Raw genomic sequence first — 23,663 nt, 5'->3', positions numbered from 1 at the left:
AAACAGATATTTATAATTATATTTATATGAAAACCCATTTATAAGCTTATATTGCAGATAAATAAAGATCTGTAATTATTTGACAAGAGATATATGTCTCGTTGTTATCGAGTCCTGCAAAGTGTAAAAGACTTTCCTTTCATGGGTTTGTTGTCCATCTTATCTCGTCACAGCATAAGTCAAGTTGTTAAAGTGGTTTGTTAACAGGAAGAGTCAATGGATCTTTCAGCAGTTGTACAGCTAACTGACACATAGTGGCAAGATGTAACATTAAAATAGATGCAAGGGAAATTCTGACACTGAAGCTCAACTTATCTTTTTGTTCAGTCAGTTTTGATGGAGGAATCTGTTCTATTTTTTCATTCAGCCCATGGGATGAACGAAAAAACAAACAAAAAAAAACAAAAGAAACATGTATACCCAGCTTTAGACAGTTGGCCTTTGATTATGTGTGCCCAGTGGAAGATTTCTCATCACATTTTGTTCTAGGGACAACTCAAAAATGTTGGATTTCCCCTCACTGTGTTTCTCAGTGACAGTAGTCCCCAGTACAAAAAGAGAGGTGAATCTCCACTAATGGGTATACTGTAGCTACAATATTATGCCAAGAATGCTTATAGATGAATGATACATATGGCATCATGTGTAGAAATCTGTCATCATTATGGAATTACTGTATTGTCCTTTAACTTTCCTGAGACTCTGTCCTACTTTTTCTGCATGCTCAGCAGATGCCAGGAAAGAAGGTAAATACTAAATCACTTTTTAATATCACAAAAGATCTGTCTGGATGAATTCAGCAGCTGATACAATGAGCATCCTTTAACACCTATTTTTAAAAGTTTTAAATTGTTTTAAATAATACTGATACAAAACAGCAAGAAATGCAACGAAAGACCTGGCTTAATAGCTTTATTTCTCATATCATTTGAAAGAGGTTTATATGACCATCACCCTAGTAAAACTAGTATCTTCACATAGCCACTTGGCCAAACTCTGCCTTGCAATTTATTATGATACTACAACTTCTAATCTCTACCAAATAAGGCAACAGAAGTCTGCAAGTGCTATTCCTTTTCTATTGCTTGACTTTTATATTTGGAAAGTCTTCATTTTCTAGATGTCTCCACAGCTTTGTGTGACACTTGGGACAAGGCACAGATCCCACATTGATATCTTACCATTTATATCCAACAACGTATGAACTACTTTAACTCTCTAAAGTCCAAACTACCCAATGATTCTGATATTTTTAAACCATGGAACACTTATAAAAGTTTACGACAGGGGTGCCCACAATTTTTGTGTTAAGATCTACTTTTCAAATGACGAGCTACATGAGATCTACCAACGAAAAAAAAAAACTCCCTTGCACTCGCTCTCTCCTGGCTAGCTCTCCTCGCTCTCCTGGCTGGCTCTCCTCGCTCTCTCTCCTGGCTGTCTTTCCTCGCTCTCTCCTGGCTGTCATTCCTCATTTTTTCTCCTGGCTGTCTCTTTGCTCTCTCTTTCTTGGCTGTCTCTCCTTGCTCTCTCTTTCCTGGCTGTCTCTCCTTGCTCTCTTCCCTGGCTGTCTCTGCCATGGTATCGATAAAAAACATAAAAATTGCTGCTAAGTTTTTTACGTGTTTTTATTTGCTTAACCAGTTGTCCGCGGTGCTAAACCCCCTTCCCATTCTGGACCGCCATTCACACCCTTCCTGATCTACCAGCATCAGCTTTGAGAGCTACTGGTAGATCACGATCTACCTAAAAATCCAGAAATAAAATATGCATAAAAACTGCTTTGGACATATGCCGATACCAGTAAGATCCATTTTGTGATGGCATACCTAGCTTAGTTCTCACCCAGGGCAGATTATTACTAATATATTTATTATGACCCAATTTTTTGGTAAAATAAAAGAGACGGGGTCACGTCGGGTAAAAAGACACCAAACATGTCAAGCCATAAAATTGCGTGCGCGTGCAAAACCTCAATAAAACTATAATACCCAAAATTGGGCATAGGCTAGTGTTATCAGTGATTGATGGCCCTAAAACGATTGCTCTCACTGCGACGTTCGCGGCGATACGTATCGTGTGTGCACCGGACGCGCATTTACTTTTATATGTGTGTAAACGTGTGGGTGTGGAACTTAAGAATTTGTAAAAACTTTTTTTTATATGTGACTTATATATATATTTTTTTTTTACACTTATTGTTATTGCTGTGGAATGGCTCTTTACATTGGACGGGTTTTTTCTGCCCGTGCGCGCGCTAGGGGGCGCGTGTGAGCAGAAAAAAATGCCGTCGGGAGACGGCAACCCGCCAATGCGACTGTACCGTCCGTCGTTTTTTTTGCAACGGGCGGACAGCAACTGGTTAAACATCATGCCTAGCTTTCCTTTTCTATGTATTGTCAAGGAGGGGGCTGGCACGTCTCATTATCTGTTGTAAACTAGATGTGCACACAGTCTGCCCTAATAAAGGGTTAAGGATTTCAAGGTTTGGGTGGAACATTGTATGTTAATGCACTTTAAAAAAAAATGCCCCTCAGCCTGTCCCCTAATTGCACATTGCAAGCTATTCCAAACAAAATAAATTGTCTATAGAGTTCTACGTATAAACCTGATCCAAGGAAACAACCAGAAAGGTAAGAAATATATTTTAAATTACTTTTAGATATGCTTCCAGTTCTCTGACAGCACTGACAGTGAGGGATGTCAGAGAACTGTTTTGGTATCTGTATGTCCTGTCTAATAGAGGACTGGGGAGCACAATCCCAGCTGGCTGTATCCAAGGTGGGCGCATCCCTCTCCAATACAAACCGCACCAGCTTATGCATTTAGCAACACATCCTTCCTTTTTGGAAGCACTAAAACACTGAACTCCCTCATTGCTCCCCTGGCAGACTATTCATTATTTACACATTTCTTACTGCACAGAAAGCTTTATAAATGGAGAGGATAAATCTCTTGTCCTCCATTTTTGTAAACATTTACTTTCAATTTTAATTAATTTTACACAGTGGTTATGCAGTTACCTGACCATTATGTAATATAATCATGAACATTAATAAATATAAAACAGGAAGCCTTTTTGTGCATTGCATAATGTTACCAAAGTGTAACTCCAGACAAAATGTTGTTGTTTTTTTAGCTTTAGATAATAAAAAAACATCACCTCTGCCTCCTCGTTATCAGGAATCAATGGGAAAATAGACATCCCTCCAACGCAAGGTCACAGTCAAGACACTGCAGATACCGCAACCATCCACCTCTACCCCTCGCTACTGATCCCGCAAACACCCCTCACCCTAGGCAAGCAAAGCAAAGAATACTTCACCTACACCTCCTCGCCAACCTCCGTTTACAAGATTTTGGAGAACAGACATCACTCCTGGCACACTGGAACCCGTGCGACACCAGCATCATCAAACTCCACCCTCCGTCGATGACCACGTAATATCTTTTACCTAAGGGTAAGTCCCTAGATTTTTTTCTGTTTTTCTCTTTTTGTACACGCCATTTCATCTACCTCCACAATTTGATGTTTTTTATTTTTGGGACCACACTCGAACTAATTGGACTAACCACGGAAGTTTGGGAACTTATATTAGCTCCCAGTTTTCCAGCCCCCCCCCCCTCCCCCCCCTTACAAGGTTCAGCGAAAAATCGCCCTGTTCCCTACTCGGCTTGCAGCGCTTCTCCCTTCCCTTCTCTGTTTAACTTACTCTTCGGTTGGACACCCCGGTCCATACGCTTTTGAAGCTGCTCAAACCGTACAAGGAAACTCAACATATCTCCAATTTAACCCCTCAAGTGTAGCGCTGTATCCTGGCATGCTGTCCTTTTAACTTTCCGAAATATTCCCTATTGCAGGGGTAGGGAAACTCTGGCTGTCCAGCTGTGGTGAAACTACAAATTTCATTGTGCATGTGCCTCTGGGAGTCATGCCTGTGGCTATCAGAGTCTTGCAATGTCTCATGGAACTTGTAGTTGCACCACAGCTGGAGTGCCGGAGTTTGCCTACCACTGCCTTATTGGGAGATAATCAGCAAAAAAAAACAAGACAGTTATTCTATCGCTTATGTTTTCTAGTAAGATAAAGTGCTATTAGAGTGTTGTATATGCATTATTTTTACCCTATCAATAAGCTTACCTTGTAGCATACTCCTGTATGCATTGTCAGCTATTGCATAGATATGAGGGGGCATTTCATGTCTTTTCTTCCCTTTGTACATGTCAATGATCTTCTCAGAATAAATTGGAAGGGCTTTGTAGGGGTTCACGACAACACAGAAAAGACCAGAATATGTCTGTAAAATACACAGAAATATTCAATTAACCATGAAAAGCTATTAAAAGTGAACAAATTAAACAATTTCAACAAAATAAGAGCCCATGAACATAAACACTGTACACAAATGTAGTAAAATATTATGTCAGTATGCTTTGTACCTGAAGATAAGAGACCTTAGATGATAATTATACTGGCGATTGTGAGAAGATGGAAAGGCAATCTGCTTGTCTTTGGAGTGCTTACACCCTGAACAGACCTAAGCCAGTTCTAACATCTGTTCTGGAATATACTGTTTAATATCCCACTGTATCCCCAAAATAAGGCCAAGCCCAGAGGTGCCTAATCTCATATGAGAATCAGACAGCTAGAGGATGTTTTGTCTAAAGGGCAAACATAATAAATTTGTATTAGAGTTTACCCTCGGTTGTTTGTGTAGTGTACAGTGATGGGCAAAAATATTGACACCCCTGCATATTTATTTTGCTTGTATTGATATTTCTTTTTGTTGGTATGACACAAAAGTAAAGAAAAAAAGAAGCCAAACCTGATACATTCCACACAAAACTCCAAAAATGGACTGGACAAAATAATTGGTACCTTCTCCAAATTGCTATAAATAATTGCATTCCACGTTTTTGTGGAAAAGCATGGACTATCTCAAGGTTACAAGTCCATCTCCAGAGTGACGGAATAAATGTCAGTCAAAGTACCGCAGCGCTGAATACTGAAAAATGGCCTGGATGGGAAGGGGGTTTAACACCGCGGATGTCAACTGGTTAATGTTCCTGTGTCCACTGTGCGCAACATTGTCAAGATGTTTACAGCCCATGGCACTGTAGCTACCCTGCCTGGACGTGGATGAAAGAGAACAATTGATCAAAGACTGTAACAAAGGATTGTCGAATCGTGGATAAAGACGCTCAATCAACTTCCAGACAAATTCAAGCTGACCTTCAGGCACACGGTACAACTGTCCCTGCAGTCAAACATGGTGGAGGTTCACTGATGTTTTGGGGTTGCTTTGCTGCTTCAGGCACTGGATGTCTTGACTGTGTGCATGGCATTATGAAATCTGAAGACTACCAAATAATTCTGGGGTGCAATGTAGGGCCCAGTGTCAGAAAGTTGGGTCTCTGTCAGAGGCCATGGGTCTTACAGCAGGACAATGACCCAAAGCACACGTCGAAAAGCACCCAGAAATGGTTTGAGACAAAGCGCTGGAGAGTACTGGACTGGCCAGCAATGAGTCCAGATCTGAATCCCATAGAGCTCCTGTGGAGATCTCAAAACAGCAGTTGGGAAAAGGAACCCTTACAATCTGAGAGACCTGGAGCAGTTGGCGAAAGAAGAGTGGTCCAAAATTTCTGTAGAGAGATGTAAGAAACTAATTGATGGTTACAGGAAGCGATTGATTTCAGTTACTTTTTCCAAAGGCTGTGCTACCAATTGAGGGTGCCAATAAATGAGTCCAGTCCATTTTTGGAGTTTTGCGTGGAATGTATCAGGTTTGGCTTTTTTTTCTTAACTTTTTTGTGTCATACCAATATAAACAAAAGAAATAAACATGAGAATGTCTAAACATTTGTAATTGCAAGAATTTTCTGTGCAAAGTGGTGCATTATCTGACATGGCTGCATATTTCATAGAAGAATAAGATTTGGGCTAAGTCTCCCCACCATTAGGTTTTAGGGATATGATTTAATGAGTGTCACCTTTCCCAATAAAGCTGTAGTCCCAAACCAGTGTCTTGGAAGGTACTTGAGATTCTAAACGGCCTTTCATGCTGTCCATAGCAGCTTCTTAGCAGATGCTCCTTGTCTCTATGGCTAGCTGTCAGCTGCATGAAACAAATCCCATTTATATGATACCAAATCATAAAATTATGAACATCTTATTAACATTTTTAACATGTTTATTAATAGTAACTGTAGTTTACTAAAGTTCAAGACTGTTTGATAAAGTTAAATGGAGTTGAAGAACTTTGTAGGAAAGCCTCCAGTGTGTAATCTGCATGTTCATTCCAATATAATATACTAATAAGAAAATATCCAGGTGTTAACTATATATATATTTTTCAGTATATATTTGCTTATCTTCATTCTAGTTCTATATATGTGGTAATTATTCCCATTATGGGCACCTGGGATGGGGTTTCACATAGGAGTACCAAGATTTCTATTTGCTTGGCCTTATAAGGAGAACAAAGACAGACTTGTTTAAAGAGCTGGTATGTATGGTCTGCTTGGTATTTAGAAACAGAACATAAATGGGAATATGTTTGTTACTGACTAGACACTGCCTTGACATATGACGCAGGTACTTCTTTTTATTCCTAATATTCCAACAGGGCCAGGCATGCTGTGAGATTCCAGATGTTCCTTAACTACAGTTCCCATGATGCAACACCACTAACCATAACTGAAATTTCTAGTCAGGTTGCATGATCTTCATGAGAAAGGCAATTCAGCAATGACTGGGTTCTTGTCTGTTGTCTGATCCATTTGTATCCATGTTTTAACTACTGCTTGCAAGAATACACAGAATCAATTGTGACCTAGACCATAACCATGCTCTTGCCAGTCATGCCAGTGGCTCAGCTGAGATTTTTACTCTGCCCATTAGAAGTTCACACTGTAAGTAACTTGGAGCCCTAAATAGTGAGGCACCTGCAATTTGTTTTGTTGTTGGAGGGAGACTGTGCCTCCATCATAGGCAGGTTCTTAAATTTCAAGTTCCAGGTGATACTTCCTCAAAACATTAGGGAGCAACATTTCTCTTCACTTCTTGCCTGCCCTGCTTGTCAGAGGGCAAATAAGGAAGGGTCCCTGAGAAATGAAACATTGCTACAGTCACGTCCCACAAAGTAGTTGGTGGCTATCCCAAATTCTGTGATAAAACAAATGCTCTGCGCTATCGAAAAAGAGGAAATGAAAAAGAAGAAAAACCGGACTGGCTGCAAGCCGCTAAAACTCAGGCTATTAAGCCTCAAAGGTTAATTGATCAATGGTATAGCGCTATAAGCCTCACAGTGTGATTATCAAAAAAACAGTGTTGTGAAAAGTTAAATGAATAGATGAATAAATATGTGAAATTAAATATAAAATATATGAAGTGTGTTGGTCTTTTCTTTCAACAACGTATCAGTGCGTGATATATATGTGGATACTGTGTAGCAAAGTCATCAATGTGGATCTCTCTTCGGAGAGAGTGATAATCTGAGTGGTTAAACCGAAATTGCACTGATACGTTGTTGAAAGAAAAGACCAACACACTTTATATATTTTATATTTCATTTCACATATTTATTAATCTATTCATTTAACTTTTCACAACACTGTTCTTTTGATAATCACACCGTGAGGCTTATAGCGCTATACCATTGATCAGTTATCCCAAATTCTGGCCTCCGCTTCACCATTCAAGACCAACTGTACTAATTTAATATTAACTTAAATTATCATGTATCCTTTAGAAAATGTAAACTTTTCTGTAAAAAAAAAAAAAAAGCCCTTTTATGCTCTGACATCAAGATAGTTTTACATTGTTCAGATTTTATTGCAGAGGTCTAGAGCAGGCCTGAATCTTTGCTTTAAAAACTTCAGATGCAGTTATAGCTCAGGGGGCCTTGTTTTCGCCAGTACACAAGACTGTATGATTTGGCAGTAAGTCTCGGTCCTCTGTAGTTTATTTGAACATGTATGTGCCTAGATCCATCCATTCTGGTGAAGGGGCAGGGAAGTGGAGGTACTTTTTTCCAGTCTGCTAGCTCGGTTTCCCATTCCCATGAATTTGAATTTGAATGTACAGAAGAGAAACACAAATTCAACAAAAGATACCTTAGTTTATGTTTAGTACGCTTACTTTTTACAGCTGACTTTGGTCTGTTTAGGAGATATCTGCAAGGTCCTCTTCATCTTTTGGTCTCTTTTGGTGGTGCCTGATCCAAAATGCTACAGAGAACATCACTCACATAATGGCCCGGGGAAATTTCTCTGCAGCATTTTACTGTAAGTCCAGAGCAGCTTGATAATGCACCCTCAGGGGGAGTTTGCTTAATGCCCTGAGCTCACAGAAATTGGGCTAAAATATTATGTCAAACATCACTTAAACCAGAAGAGGAAGCTGAAGGACAGAGCAGTGAGTCTAGTAATAAATGCTGGAAAGTGGATGAGCATTGCAACCAGAGCTGTACTTTTATTTTAACAAGACTTGGGCAATTTTTATTATAATGTTTTTCCTAAAGTTGGAGTTGGGCTTTAAGTTACATGGTGAGTCATGGAAGTGTAATGCCAATGTATTCATATTTTAACCTGTTGTATAGTGCTGTACTGGCAGGCACATAAGGGCAGGTGTGCACAGCCAATGCAGAAGTGAAAAAAAAAAAAAAATTGCTAGGAGGCAGAGATTTCTGGCAGAAGATACATGCAAAGTGACATTCTAGTGACATTCTAGTGAGTGCAGAAGGTTTAGAATCTCTGTAGGATTATATTGTTGCCTCTTTCTCCATTGAGGAGATATTAGTGAGATATTGTTTCACTTCCTGTCCGGGAAAATCGGTGTCACACAGAACAGGACTTGAGGGGAAATCTCATTGGGGACATTATTTAAAACCTGACAAAAATCCTGTTAACAGGACACACCCAATTAAAAATGCAACAGTTTTTTTTCATTCTATATACACACTAAAAAAAATGTTTAGTCTGGAGTTGGACTTGAAAATATTGTGTACATTGGGCTATGCTTGTCTGTTTTGTGAGGATCTTTTTTGTGAATGATCTCAAATAGGACAGTCATGTCATTTCTATTGCCTGCGCTATAGGGTTGTTACATAGTACAATAGTCAGGATGCAAAATTTAATCAATTAATAAAAAATCATTATCCTATATTTCCTGATCCTAGTGCTAAGAAATACTGGAATTAGTCCACTTTAAGAATTTTCATGAGAGACATACAAATAGAGAAATGTGCATATCGTATATTATCATCATTATTATTATACAGAATTTATATAGCACCAACAGTTTGCGCAGCGCTTTACAATATAAGGAAGACATTACAATCACAATACAATTACATAGTTTCCAATTATATTTAATGATATGCGCTTCCTTGCAACATGTTGTTTTTTTTTTTATTAGAGAGCAGTATTTGAAATTAATAAAGCCTCTATTCTTGTCAGAAAAACAAAAGTTATAGCTGCAAGAATCTATGTATGCATAGTGACAGGATGTTTGAGGATGGAGCTATAGGTTTAATAATACCAGCAGACACAAGGTAACATAATTAGGATGTCCACAAACATGTAATTTCATGTTATCTTTACTTCTACAGATTTACAGTTCATCAGACAGCAGGTAAATCAGAGGGTTTTTTTGTATGTTTTGGTGTATTGACAGCCTATTCAAATTAATAGGCATGTTACCACATGCTCGTTAATGCACCCCAATGGACAGCTTAGATCTGAATGGGCCCTTAGATGCATTATACATGGCACTATAACGACTAGTTATAGTCCCAGATTAAAGTAGATATATTCAGACAGTGAAGTAAATTCAAAAAGAAGTTTACTCTAGAGTTTCTCCATGTACATTAAAATTATATTAAAGTCAAAATGCTTTTAAGCTATTCCAGATGCTGATTAAAAGAGAACTATGGGGTAACCTTTTTATCCCATAGTTCTCTTAAGAGTCACGGGAGGACATGTACTAACGTCTTCCCGTGACCCAAAGCTCAGTATATAGCGAGCTAAAGCTCGCTATATACTGAGAGCGCCGCAGCCGGGACAGATCCCAACAATGCTGTCAAGATCCACCCAAGATATAATGGGTATTATAATAAAAGTAATAGCTTACATTTTTGCAATCAACCAAAGCACTTATCAAGAGCACTTGTTCCAGATTGTTAAAATCATTATACTCAAAGTAACTTGAAAAACATTAGCAATAAAATACTGCTGCATTTTCTAAAATATCATAGTTAAGTGAGATAGAGCTGTCAATATTTCATTATGTATAAAGGAGCTAATGTTCATTCTGCAAAGACAAGTACCATTTGATTTTGAAATTTGTGGGAAAAGAAAATAATCATTACTACTGTTGAAATATTGGAGCAGTACACTACTCCCTCTTTCCTCAAAGAAAGCTTCCACGCTGTACATTTAGCTCTGCTTGCCCAAAGCAGGGCTAAATGTAGAAAACAACTAACCGCCCGGTACCCGAAACTGGTCACTCTCTACAGTGAAAGAAAAGGTTGCGGGTATTGAATATATATCCTTATTTTAAGCTAGTGCTTATGTTATTTCCTAAAGCAGTGATGGCTAATGGTCTGAGCTCAAGTGCCCAAACTGCAGCACAAAATCAATTTATTTATCTCAAAGTGCCAACACTGAAATTAAGTTTGGTATTGTGTTTTAGTTTGGGCTCTGGGATTTTAAAACATTCAGCATCACTGCCTTAGGCAAAATAGGGAAACACATATTCAAAAATTTAATTTTTTCTTTATTTATAATTTTTTACTTTTTTATCACTTTTTAATTTTTATTTATTTTTTCCTTTTTTCCATTTCTATTTATCTTATTATTTTTTACTTTGTTTTTATTTATTTATTAATAATTAATTAACTGTATTGCTATCACACAGGGGCCCCCGGAACTGCATGTCTCGGGCGTCAGGCGACACACGAATTTGACACCCTGCCTAGGTTCGTGTGCAACAAGAGTGGCCTCTGCGTGCCCTGTTAGGTTCGACATCGCTGTACTAAAGCCATCAAATGAAACAATGTAACTGTATATGGATTGATGATGTAACTGTATACACCAAAACGACACTATTTAGCCCAACACTCTCCAGGAAGATCTGTAATTGAAAATGTAAGTTCTAAAAGTTTTTGAAAAAGGGTTTCAAAGAAATTACTGTCAAAGAAATAAAGCAGACCACCAACATAAAAGACATATTTATAAACAATGCTGTAAGTTTGGAAGTCATCAGCCCTTAACTTGCTCTTACTTGTGTTTGATGAAGCAAATATTTGTGTGATTAGTAAAAATGTTTATAAAAAACGCGGGTCTCATGCTCGCTATCCAGGGATGTGCTTGTTATGATAACTGCCACAGCTGTCATTGAACAAGGACTCTGGGTTATTTTGTAATTTTCTAATGATTTCATTTTAATTCTCTGATTTATTTTGTGCTGATTGACTGCTATCAGTTACTGTATTGAATTTTCCACTTCTTTAATAAATAGACTGCACTGGACTTTATTTATCAAAGCATCTGGAGAGTAGAATTGTCTATGTCTGCATTGCTCATAGCAACTAGATTCTCACATTCCTTCTACTTGTATAATTGTGGGAAGATATACTGCAGAACCGGATTAAGGCTGTGTGCAACAACAGCTAGTATGTGACATAACATCACATCTACAGTCCGTGTACCCATCGCACTCAGAACCGCTGCTCCATGAGATAAGAAGTGGGTGAAGCAGGTGTCAACAGGTGGCTTCTGTCAAAGTATGCAATAGATGTGATGTTATAAGTAAAAGATGGACACTGGCACTCCAAAGCAAATCCAGTACGTCTATTTATTCACGTTGCAAATGCAAAACACAAGATACATGAAACAGAGCGAACTATATACACACAGCTGGTGTGTATATAGTTCGCTCTTTTTCAAAAGTATCTTGTGCTGAGTCAAACTCGGATCGGCTGAGTCAAACTCCTTCTGCACTTCGGGTCGGCCGAACATGCTGAGCATGTTCGGCCGATCCGAAGCCACTCGAAGCAAGCCGATGTACGGCTGAAATCAGCCGTACCAGCCTGAAGTGAATAGCCGAACAGTGTTCGGCTCACTTCACTTCAGAACGGTCATTCACTCGGCTGCCCTCGGCAGCTTGGTGAATAGACCCCACAGTGTTGTTAGAAGTATTGAATGCAGTAGGTCAGTATAACAGCAAAAGCCAGGCAACTAGCATTTCAGAAGGAAGCCCTGTATTTCCAGCAGCATCACCAGGCAGAGTTTCACCCAGTGTGGCTGCCGGGTGCCACCCGGTGCAGCTCCAGGTGTCACCCAGTTCCCACGTCATTACGTCTATATGTGATATAATTACGCACCGGCGTAATGATGTCACATGCACTTCACTGCCAGCAGCCGTCTTGATGATGGAGGCCGGCATAGAGAGGAGGGGACGTTCATCAGGTGATATAAGGTATGCTGCCAGGTCTCCTCTTCTCTCGTGCAGCTGTCAATGACCGAATGCCCGACTTTTCAGAGGAGGTGACCCCAAAGTAAGTGTAAGTGTCAGCACTCTGATGGTGTCAACCGGCTCCTTGTGATGTCTCTGGTTTTTCCCTCATAAGAAGGTTCCTTTAAAATAATGGCCATAAAAAATGCAAAAAAATTGCTTATAGACTTACTCTACATTTGTATGCATGCTTCTAGAGCTCTTGTTGGATTTGCTACATTAACAGCTCTGCGTTTTTGTTTCCCTACTATTCATCCCTATGGAAGTTGTATTTTGCTGGAAACCACTCCAAAGGTGTAGCAAACAAAATTCTCTTTAATGCACCACACTAAAATAAAAAGGTGTGAACACAGGCTTATACTGTATATGCGACTTACATAGATGAGGCCAGAGAAATATCTCTCTCTCAGGTTGTGCAGAACAGATGCTTCATTAAGGCAAGTCAGCTCCGCCATGTCCTCCACTTTGGAGAATTTGGGGGGGTTCATTTTCTGGATATCATCCTTGTTTAGAGTCAATTTCTTTCCATTGTCCAATTCCACCAGGACCTCGTCACCTTTCTCTTCCTTGATACATGCAGCTTCAAATCCATGTTTTTCAGATGGCACCCAAACCTGTTTTTTGGCTGTCCAATCTGCCTGGGCAGCAGGGCTGTTCATGAAGTCTTTGTCCAGAAAAAGGAATTTGTCATCCTCGCTAAGTGTTTTTTGTGACATTTTGACTGAAAGGTCACCTGATAAACAAACATAAAAAAAATGATTAAAGACAAAATGCATGATAATAGCTAAAATAAGTGTTATATATAAAACTCCCAATTGCCCAACAAATACAATTAAAAATAATAACAACAACATACAAAGCCACCCACAACTCTGCACCCAAATTAATCTCAAAATATCACGCAAACCGTCCTCTCCGCTCCTCTAAAGACCTCCTGCTATCTAGTTCTCTTGTCACCTCCTCGCATGCTCGCCTTCGGGACTTCTCCATAGTGTTTCCCATACTCTGGAATTCCCTACCCCAATCTGTCTGCTTATCTCCTACTCTGTCCATCTTTAGGCAATCCTTGAAAACTCATCTTTTCAGAGAAGCCTAGCCAACCTCTACATAACTGTCCTTTTACTTCCTCCACTATCTCAATCTAAACAATTTTTACCCCTCACGAGCAAGGCCCTTCTGATCCTCTTGTAATAAAATTGTATTGTAACTGTACTGTCTCCCCCTTTTTGTAAAGAGGTGTTCAAACTGTTAGCGCTATATAAATCCTGTATAATAATAATAATTAGGTATGCACCAATACCGATTTTTATGTATTGAGTATGAGTACCGATATTTTTTTTTTGGTACTCGCTGATACCGAATACCGATACCGGCATCTCGAGGTACCGTGGGCCTGGCTTATCAGGAAGATAATGTCATGATGAGTCATGACTCGCCGCCCAGCTTCCTGATTGCTTGGGAATCCAGTGTTCTATCAAAAGAACACCGATTTCATGTTCCCTTGCGACACTGAGAGGTAGCCTGGCTTCCTGACCAAACATGACGTGCCTGATTGGTCAAGAAGCCAACTACATGCTCCCTCGTGGCACTGCCGTTCACAGGGAATCTCCTTCTGGCCGGATGTTCCGGTATCTGGGTCAGTATCAGAGCATTTGGGCGAGTACAAGTACTCGGTATAGGGACCAAAATAAATACCAGTATCAGTATCGGTGCATACCTAATAATGATAATAATTAAAAAAACAACAATATTTATATCGTTCAGTAACATGATATTAAAGGGCCTGTGTCAGCAGGTTTCAATGGGCAAATGCAACGTGCTTTTGACATCATTTTGAAATGCTTCTAAGATCATTTATAAATTATTGCAAGTACAGTTGATCTGCATTTGAACTGCTTCAGCTGCATTTGCATTCCCTTAGACTTGTAAGGGGAGAAACGCAGTTCTCAAGTGGACAAATGTCTGCCGACATTGGCTGTAAGACTGCCAGTGTAATTAAGTCTTTAGAGTTATGATAGGCTAAATAATCACATCCAGTTAACTAATTTAAATAACTCCAATGTGAAAATGCAGCTTTGTTAAAATGTCCTGCTTAATTTACACTTACATCATATTTTAAATATCTGGATCCTATTTCTTAGAAACACATTCTTCTAAAAGTAAAAAAAAAAATTTAAACCATAAATAGGTTTAGAGGCACTACAAGAAAACAGTAGCAGACTTTTAATTTACATCAATTTTTGTTCAGTAATGTTTGTTGGGAATTAATTTTTGATCTCCAGCATCTTGCAGTCTTTGATATAGCAATTATCTGTTTTGTCTAAGGCTTCCATTTATCACTTAAGCCCTTGGTTCTCAATCGGATTTGTTGTGACCCAAAAATCGGTCACGACCTCATGTTCAGTGGGTCCCCGCATGCCTTCCTTTTTTCTAGATGAGAGGCTCCTCAGCCTCCCCTTAGCACAGCACCGTCAGTTTGCACCAAGCAGCCATTCAAAATATGCTGCCCGGCGCTGAGTGTCAGCTTTAGGTGGGGTGGGCTGGGGTATGGCCACGAGGGAGCTCCATCCATAAGTGCATTGCTTACAGCTCCCTTGAGTGCCCTGTAGAGGTGCCTGGACTGGAGTGATGTCACATTCTAGCTCCTGGCACCCTTACAGGGTGTGCAATGTAGCTGTACAAGTGAATGCACATATGGATGGAGCTCCATCACAGCACAGCAGCCCACACTGGACCTCAGGCTGAGGATCCACTCCAGTTATCATAAGATAGGGAGACTGGGGGGATTTTAAAAATGTTTTTATTTTTTTGGAGTGTGTGTGTCTGTGAGATTTTGTTTGTGGTTGTGTGTGTCTGTCAGTGTTTTTGAGGGCCCATTCACACTAGTACAGTGCATTAATCGCACAGTCCCATGCGATTAACGCACTGCACCACACAATCACACCTACAATGCTCTCTGGTGTGAGAGGTGCATTGCCATTCATTTGAATGGCACCCCAAATGCATCTCCCACCGACAGTTCTATTGCCAACATCGGATGGCTCTGTACCACAATGCATGCGTTCCATGGCAGTGCGATTCGGGTCACGACTTAATGACCAAGGACAAATATGGGTCCTGAGGTTACACAGGTTAAGAACCACCCAGATAGCAAGCAATTGTGCTGCAAGTTTGAAAATTACTTGCTAAACTATTGCAGACTTGCCAAGCTTCACAATTTTGTTGCACAATTACAGCAAGTCTGCATTGCAAGTCTCCAGACCAGCGAGCTTGCAGAGCTCTTGCTAAGACCTGCAGGACTCTTGCTGTAGACTTGCCAAGCAAATTTGCTACAAATTCAAAAAGTGTCAACTAGAACTTGTGCTGCAAGTGTTCTGCAAATCTACAACTTGCCAGGAATATGTGCAGCAAGTTAACAAAATTACAATTTCACCCTGGCACAAGTTTGTAGCAAGTTATCCTTGCTATCTGGGCACTGACGTAAGCCATTGCCTACCTCTCAGAAGCAGTTCACGTTCCAGGGTTGAACAGACCTTTGGGAATTAGGCAAGCGCAAGCAGTTAAAGTCCATGCTGATAAGTCTCCTGCTAATAGCTAGCTAGTCTGGGATTCTGGTGGGTGTCTAGGAAGGAAGCCAGCAGGGGGAAGAATGAAAACTTAAGATAAAAGCGAGGGTGGTGGTGATGAGAAATTAAGAGGATTGATCTCTAAAACAGGAAGTAAAAGACACAAAAGGACAGGGTGCTTTTTTTAAATTAAATGATGTAAAAGGCTACAAAGAGAAACCTTTTAAATAGGCTGATACATAATTCTGTTCACTTCATCAGTTATAAGACACTTAGGTTATTCTCCCACCATTTACAATCACTGGACAGTGCATGTTGACAATCAGTTGTATATAGAAAAACATTTAGGGGGCTTGCATCACAAAGATCACCATACAAAATATGACAAACCCAACGTCCCTAACAGAAAAGCAAAAGTATAGACATTAAAGCTAGTCATAGACATCAAAGAACACTTGATGTGCACAATCTAACCATATCAAAAGTTTTCAATTGAAGCCCCAAATATGAGGTGCAGAAGTTTAGGTATTAGTATTTTAGCTAAATTCCTTTTCATGATTTTGTGAATTCTGTAGTTAGCAGTGGGCTGTACCCAACTTAATTGAATCTCAACAAGATTGTTTCTCTAATCGCAGAGGGTGAAATTTTTCAAAACTGGAGCAGACAGAATCTGGAACAGTTGCCCATAGTAACTAATCAGCTTCTCTCTTCCATTTTCAAAGCTTAACTCAACAAACTGAAGAGAAAAGCTGACTGGTTACTATAGGCAATTGCTCTGGATTCTGTCTGCTCCAGTTTTCAGTAATTCTCCTGTAAGGTGTGTTAAAGATATATGATTCTATATTATAGATATCTGATAGTCGGGCCAATCAGTGTGCCTAAGGAACTTACTAAGGTATGCTGGGAGAACTATTAAATATCTGAGCCTTTTCCTGTTCAATCTCTGTGCTCCTAGATATTTTCCCTGTGAGGATCTCAGCATGTACAGGTGAAACTCGGAAAATTAGAATATCGTGCAAAAGTTCATTTATTTCACTAATGCAACTTAGCCGTCTACCAGGAGATTTTGGAGCACTTCATGCTTTCTTCCACAGACGAGCTCAATGGGGATGCTGACTTCATTTTCCAGCAGGACTTGGCACCTTCCCACACTGCCAAAAAATGTCTGAGATTGTGGATCTGGGTTTTCATGAGCTGTAAGCCATAATCATCACAATTATGACAAATCACGGCTTGAACTATCTTGCTTTGCATGTAATGAGTCTATCTCATATATTAGTTTCACCTTTTAAGTTGCATTAGTGAAATAAATTAACTTTTGCACGATATTCTAATTATTCGAGTTTCACCTGTATGTCATTCTCTCCTAGGCCTCGGGCCTAGGCACATGAAACAATGCAGGGATAATCCTCCCTGGGGGAACCTTTTAAATGTTGGCTGCTGGAAGACTAGAGCACAGGGCCTAGGAAAAGCACATATAGAGATGTGGTGAGAAACTGGCTGAATGGGAAGTTTTAAACAGGAACCTTCCCATGCTGTCCTTCCTTGGAAGTAAAGACTGAGGCACCACTTGGAACCTAGCTCTGAAGGTGTCCAGCCAGCACATTCTGTAAACTTGAAAGGTAACAACTAGAGATTTTGAGAAAGATTTTAAGGAAGGATCTATAAAGGTACCCATACACTGTGCGATTATCGCACGATAGTCGCGGGAAATCCCGCGATCGTACGATAATCGCAAAGTGTATGGAAGACGTGCAACCGTTTTGACTGTACGGTCGCATGTCTTTTGTCTAGGGAGCACGCTAGAAAACCAGCCGAAAATCGTACGATTTTCGGCTGGTTTGAATGGTGCTCGCGCGCGCACACTGCCCGTTCAGCATTGCGGTCATCGGAAGCCCGTCCCTCAGGGGGGCAGGCTTGCAATGATCGAGAGTGCGATCTGCCTGTCTAAGATGGGCAGATCGTACGTTTTTTTAATTACTTTACAACCATCGCAAGACTAAGGTCTTGCGATGGTTGTAAAGTGTATGGCCACCTTAAGAGATTTATGAGATCCAGTGCACTGTTGGGATATCCTGATCCACACCACACCCTCCTTCCCATAGTGCTTATACAATAAACCTTTTTCTATTATGAATTCTACTAAAGTGAATCACTGATGAGGTGAACATTTCTGGGACTTTACTGTAAGTAAATGGACCTAGGGCACTCATAATGGAAAAGTTTGATAGCTGAAGATCAGTTCACTCATATTCATGTGTAACACATAGAGATCAGTACAAATAGTAGTAGTTTTGTAAGTAAGATTGCTTTTCTCTTCTAAAATGCTTTCTTCAGGACTGTTAGAGACTGCCCCATAGGATTGTCACCAGATCCAGGAGGACTGGTAAGCTGCAATATATTACACTTTTGTTCCTGGGTTTAGATATGCTTTAACAAATGCTATTAATGGTATAATATAACACACATTGAGCCAGGCAGTGGCAGCTTGTGATCCTTCTTAATACTCATTCCTTTTTATACACATATTTGATATAGGTTTCACCGGGTCACCAAGAGCATTGGGTTATTAGATATGCGGTTGCAAAAAAAAGGCAAGTACCCGGTTCGCATTATCAAAGTCTTTTCACTTTCTAGATTTCAGCACCAATATTGCTATTTCCGCGACTGCATTTTCCAGTAATTACCTTCATTAGTGCAAGGAAAGGATGTAATGCATGGAAACCACCCTTTGAAAGTTCCCACTGACAAACTCTAAAGCATAACAATTATTATAAAATGACGTGAGAAAAAATGTTTAGTCTGCAAGAGATCTATAGACTGCAAAACAGGAATGTAAACTATATCAAATCTCAGACCCAGCTTGAAGGGCACGTTTTTATGAGTTAAAAGGCAACTCTCAACAATGTGTAGATAGTTACAATATAACAATGGCCTACGTACAGGAAAAAATTAAAGTTTTATATAAGTGGCAATCAGGAAATCCATGATTTCTAAAGAAAACATCCTTAACATTTACAGGAATAGCAAAGCAGACTATGCATGCTACTGTCAGGTTATACTAAATGGTAAGTGGGGGATACCCACTGACCATTCAGGCTGTTGTCGAGGGCCAAAAGCTCCTAAGAGGCCATGCTACTGTTGCTAGACCATAGACATACCTTGGTCTTCCTGCTCTACTGTGGCCGTACTGTCAGTCAGCGGGTCAGTTTAACAGCTAGGTATAACTGCAGAAGTGCAGACAAGTGCTCATTTCGGTCTAGGAGGTGAAATAAAAGATACTCTCACCCGAACCTCGGTCCCACCTAGCTGCAAGACTGGTCCCTGCAACCTCTCTCCCCCCTCTGCTCTAAGTCATCATGGCTGCGGGGACCAGTCTAGCAGCCAGACGGGGCCAAGGTTCGGGTGATTATATATTTTTTTTATTTTACAGCTAGATCATAACGAGCACTTAGCCCTTGCAGTGTGGGGGTAGCTCCACTGCAAGGGTTAAGTATTACTCTGCCTGGAATACTTCTTTAAGGGCAGATCAAAGCAGTATCCTTTGATCTACATATAATGTCAGTAGTGATGGGCTAATCTGACTAGGTTCAATTCACCAAGTGTGCCTTGTTCAAATTGAAGTGAACCTGAATTCAAAGTCTAAAGGTGGTGAATCCTGGTCTTAAAGTCTAACCATCTTCGCATACCTTTTGTAAACAAAAGGTATGCGAAGCTGGTTACAATCATGGGGGTTTGCAGCAACACTGAAAATGCACTCACCTTTAAACAAAATGGTTGGGGGCTGCCTTAAAGCTGTACATGGTGTTACGGAATAGTACAGTTTCAGTAACAGTGTACACTGGCAGCGCATGTTTGGCTGTGGAAAGTATTTGTTTCCTTTACAATTAGCTTGGTTTACATACAGCAGCAGCACCCAAATCTGATTCATTTCAGTTTGAAAAAAGGCCTTTTTCAAGAAGTTTTATCAGGGAAACAGGCCAAACAGTAATAACCCTGCTTTGACCGAAAATTGGCCAGTAGTTCACTGAGCTCTCTTGCTTTTGAGAAACTGTACTGTGGCTGGCCAATTTCTGTCAAGCTTTCAATAAGAAAGAAGAGACCACAGACGATACTGCAGTGTAAAACTGACCAGTAGCAGGACATTTTTAATGAGGCAGAACTGGCAATATCTACTAGAGAAAAAAAGAGTCTAGGCATGTGTTTTACTAAAAGGAATACGAGAACACAGATGATGCAGCAGTGTACAACTGGGCAGCAGCAAGACAAATTTACATAGCAAGGCTAGGCCCACATTTACTTGAGACAAAAAGCACAAACAGAAGATACAGCAATGTAGAACTAGCAGCAGGGGGACACTTTTAATCAGGGATAATAGGCCTAACATGATGTATACTTAACTTATATGGGGATACTATGGGGATGAGGAGGAGGTGTGGCGAAGGTGAGTGATATAAGGTGAGGTAGTTTAGGAACACACTGTTCTTGCACTTTTTTTCTTCTTTTAAACGATGCAGCAGCATGCTTTTACCAAAAAGCAGCTCCAAGAACAGATGGTCAGTAAAAGTGAATGGTCTGCTTTGAGCATAGCATCCTAAACTTAAAGAAAGGCCCTATCGGCATAAAATAAACAAAACACAAAAGGAATTAAACCCCCCAAAATACCACTTTATGAAACAAAAGCCTTATTTTTTAGGGCAAGCCTTGCAGCAAAAAACAAACACCATATTTTCTATAGATTGGACAGCAGTTGATCTCAAATCAACTACAAAGTAAAATAAAATTTAAAAAAAGACTCCAGTAATAAGAAAAAAAAGGGGTTAATGATCAAAAAAGGGGTTAATTGCCCAAAAGGCTACCAATGAGAATTAAACTGACCTTATGAAGTTTCCCCAGCTTCCTGCAACAGCTTCCAATACACTGACACTATGGGGGGAATTTATCAAAACTGGAGCAAACAGAATCTGGAGCAGTTGCCCATGGCAACCAATCAGCTTCTCTCTTCAGTTTGCACAGGTAAGATTTTGTCTGCTCCAGTTTTGATAAATTCCCCCCTATAGCTGCTCTGTTCCCCCCTCCTTTTATAGTGAGGGGAATTTGTTTATGCAAAAGCCCCCTGATTGGTGCTTTTAAGCCTGCTGGCTATAGTTTAAAAGCCATGCAGTTTGTATTTCTCCTTTGACATTAAAACAATTCAAAGTTTTTAAAAAGAGCATCAGAATTAGTTTGTTGAGTACCTTTGTGTGATGCCTAATGCATTTAGGCTTTGTAATCATAAATAGCTGTACATGAATAAAAGGGGAAGTATCACCATTGACACTGAACAAATGTACCTTATGCTTTTTCCCGTTTAGGGGCCCCTGCCCCAGCAATGCTGCATATATAGCTCATAAAACCCTAAAAGCAGAGGTGGGGGGCCTGAACAATTATTTTACTACTATCATGGGTTTGAGGTGAATCCTCCAAGTTTAAGATGTGCAGTCCCAGCACATTTGTGTGCAGATTAGCCCAGGATAACATGTTTAAATTGTATATATCCAGTGCATGTGAACACATGAGTTAGATCAGTTATGCAAAAAAACGGCATCAGATATGCATGTTTTTGATTAATCAGACTTGATTTAGTATGTAAAATAGGTCTATAAACGAATTTGGGAAATTTTAGAAATGAAGCCAAGAACAAGATGCCTACTGTGGTCCTCTGCTGGTATTGGTGCATGGCACCATATAAGGTCATGTTACCGTTAAGACACTATAACTAACTCATAACAAATACCTTTTAAGGAAAAATCTGAACAAAGTGCAATACACAATGAAGACTTCCTACAGGGATGTATATAGTTGGCTCTCCCCAACACCTTCACAAACACATACACTCTCCTGGTCAACAATTTCCAAGCAGGTGAATGTATGTTCAAACATCAACAAACAATACAACGTTTCTGGTGCTGAAAGGGTTAACAGATTGCTTTGGGAAAAAATCAAAACATGATATTCCTTTGGCTTTGTATTTAATATATTTTTCAGTGACATTAAAAGTAAAAAGTATATCTAAGTAAAATATTCCCAAAAGTATACCCAAGTAACATATTTGGTAAAATTCAGTAAAATTGTATAAAAAGCATAATCAAGTGACATACATATTTGACAATTTTATTTCACCAGCAAATAGACACCCACCCTCCTATTTGGCATCATGAATGCAATCCACCTGCATAACCTCACAAATGAAATGATTCCACAAATAAAAGTCACTAGCACTGCTTAGGATTTACATTATATCCGGTACAATTCACCCAGGCAGCACTGGTGTGTAGCCTATTTAATGCTTCAGTTATGCTGGCCTACACCTGACATGTGCATAAATCCTATTTCGACACTTAAATATTGTTGGGTTTGCTGTAGTAATACTTATCTATTCAAAATACAGATATCCAATTACTTCAGCAGAGTTTGAATGGAAGGCAGAGACTGGAACCTGTACAGCTCACAGCTGGGACAGTCCAAATTCCCCTTGAGTTTGCAGTCCCTCTATATAGACGGATCCATCTCCACAGTGGGAGGGATGGAGAACAGCTGGAAGGAGGGGCAGAGAACTCATGTACTGTAGGTGCAGGCTGGCCGTAGCACCTAGTACAGGATTATGCAGTAACCCTTCAGCTAACAGCACATATAGGCAGCATCACACTTATTTAAATAAAGCCTAACAAACTTGTACTTCATTTCCTAGTTCGTACAATTGTGCAAATGAATGACTGGTATTTACCCAGGATATATTTAGTTAAATATAAAGTAATGTGGCAACAGCATTAAATTGAGACTAATGCTATGTAAGATTAATCTGTATTATTTTTACATTTTCAGCTTCTATGAAGACAAATGGCAATTTGCAAAGTATTATAGCACAAAGCAACTAATATGCCCTTACCTTAAAGGGGAAATGTATTTGCTGTTGTATGGTAAACATAGATTATTATGTCTAATGTTGTTGTTTTTTGCTTATTTTTTTTAGGAAGTTACATGTTTCAGGCTAACGATAATCTGGCAGTTTATGCAGCCCATGATCTTCCAGCTGCCATGTGTTTAGAAAGCTTTCTGGGATTTGTAGCTCCTACAGAAATTTGTGTGCTTTATTATTTCTGGTAAATGTGATTTTACAGCATCTAACATCTAACCTCTACATCTGGAATGGTGCTGAGTTCCTACTCCCTTGTGGGGGCAGATGATTCCCTGTCACACAGCCTGTAGCTCGGGGCTTCCCATGCATCTTCCTGAGAAAGGGAAAAAACACTGTCAAGATATGACTCCATCTGGCCAAATAAGGAAACAGACACTCTTTCTGCATTGTATTCTTCTATGTTAGGGGCTGGCTGTTCTCAGGGTAGGACTAGGAGGACAAGAGAGAATATTGATGTACAATTAGACAAGAGTGAATAAGAAAGAGAAATCCTTTGAACATATAGAGCATAAACAAGGAAAGCCCTTGCTTTTAACCACTGCAGTGCTTAAAGGACCACTATCACAAAAAAGACCTTATTCTAATCACTGTTTGTGATTATTAAATGTAATTATGGTAT

The 23,663-nt window shown here is 39.7% G+C and overlaps 1 protein-coding gene across 3 annotated transcripts in view; it reads right to left on the bottom strand.

Moving 5' to 3' along the window:
• Positions 1-22,598, bottom strand: part of MYH11 (myosin heavy chain 11) — a 111,725-nt gene extending 89,127 nt beyond the window's left edge. For all 3 annotated transcript variants that reach the window (XM_018564214.1, XM_018564215.1, XM_018564216.1), the window contains exons 1-3: positions 22,515-22,598; positions 12,898-13,253; positions 4,142-4,298 (exon numbers count right to left, since the gene is read on the bottom strand). In XM_018564214.1, the coding sequence (XP_018419716.1) occupies positions 4,142-4,298; positions 12,898-13,236 (496 nt within the window). In that variant the 5' untranslated portion in view covers positions 13,237-13,253; positions 22,515-22,598. The remainder of the gene's footprint in view (positions 1-4,141; positions 4,299-12,897; positions 13,254-22,514) is intronic.
• Positions 22,599-23,663: the final 1,065 nt, after the last annotated feature.

Source organism: Nanorana parkeri, unplaced genomic scaffold (assembly GCF_000935625.1).
Source record: "Nanorana parkeri isolate BGI_ZX_2015 unplaced genomic scaffold, ASM93562v1 scaffold736, whole genome shotgun sequence".
Classification (NCBI taxonomy): Eukaryota; Metazoa; Chordata; class Amphibia; order Anura; family Dicroglossidae; genus Nanorana; species Nanorana parkeri.
Note: the sequence above shows the minus strand (reverse complement) of the source record. Positions and strands in the feature narration are given on the sequence as shown.